Consider the following 390-nt stretch of genomic DNA (forward strand, 5'->3'; position numbering starts at 1 on the left):
CCCTCCTCCTCCTCCGCCGCCTCCTCCTCCTCCTCCTCTTCCTCCGCAGCAGTTCAGCGGCCAGCGCACAGATAGAGACACACGGGAAGACATGAGCAAAACCAACACACAGAACTAACTCTTGGCATTAAAGCTTCCAAAATCTGCGTTTGATATTCAAACATCCTGCCGGGAATTTTCACAGTTTTTAGTGAATATAAGGAGTTTAGAAACTGGTTTTTTGTTTTCCTTTTTTTTTTTTCCTGTTGTTTTTGTTTTGTTTCGTTTTCTTCTTTTTTTTTTCCTCTCCATGTTTCCTTGTCACACAAATGAGCCCCCAGATTCCTCCCAGCGGAGTGAAGCCTGGGGAGGGGAGCAGCCCACCAGACCTCCTCCCTTCTCCCTCCCCTC

At 47.7% G+C, this 390-nt stretch overlaps 1 protein-coding gene across 1 annotated transcript in view; it reads left to right on the forward strand.

Moving 5' to 3' along the window:
• LOC104402295 (KAT8 regulatory NSL complex subunit 1-like) overlaps positions 1–75 on the forward strand; it is a gene marked incomplete at its 5' end in the record, with an annotated part of 25,462 nt that extends 25,387 nt beyond the window's left edge. The window contains 1 exon segment of the mRNA XM_010010132.1: positions 1–75. This exon segment is cut by the window's left edge and continues 15 nt beyond it. Within this exon segment, the coding sequence (XP_010008434.1) occupies positions 1–75 (75 nt within the window).
• Positions 76–390: the final 315 nt, after the last annotated feature.

Source organism: Nestor notabilis, unplaced genomic scaffold, assembly GCF_000696875.1.
Source record: "Nestor notabilis isolate BGI_N333 unplaced genomic scaffold, ASM69687v1 scaffold16312, whole genome shotgun sequence".
In the NCBI taxonomy this organism is placed as follows: domain Eukaryota; kingdom Metazoa; phylum Chordata; class Aves; order Psittaciformes; family Psittacidae; genus Nestor; species Nestor notabilis.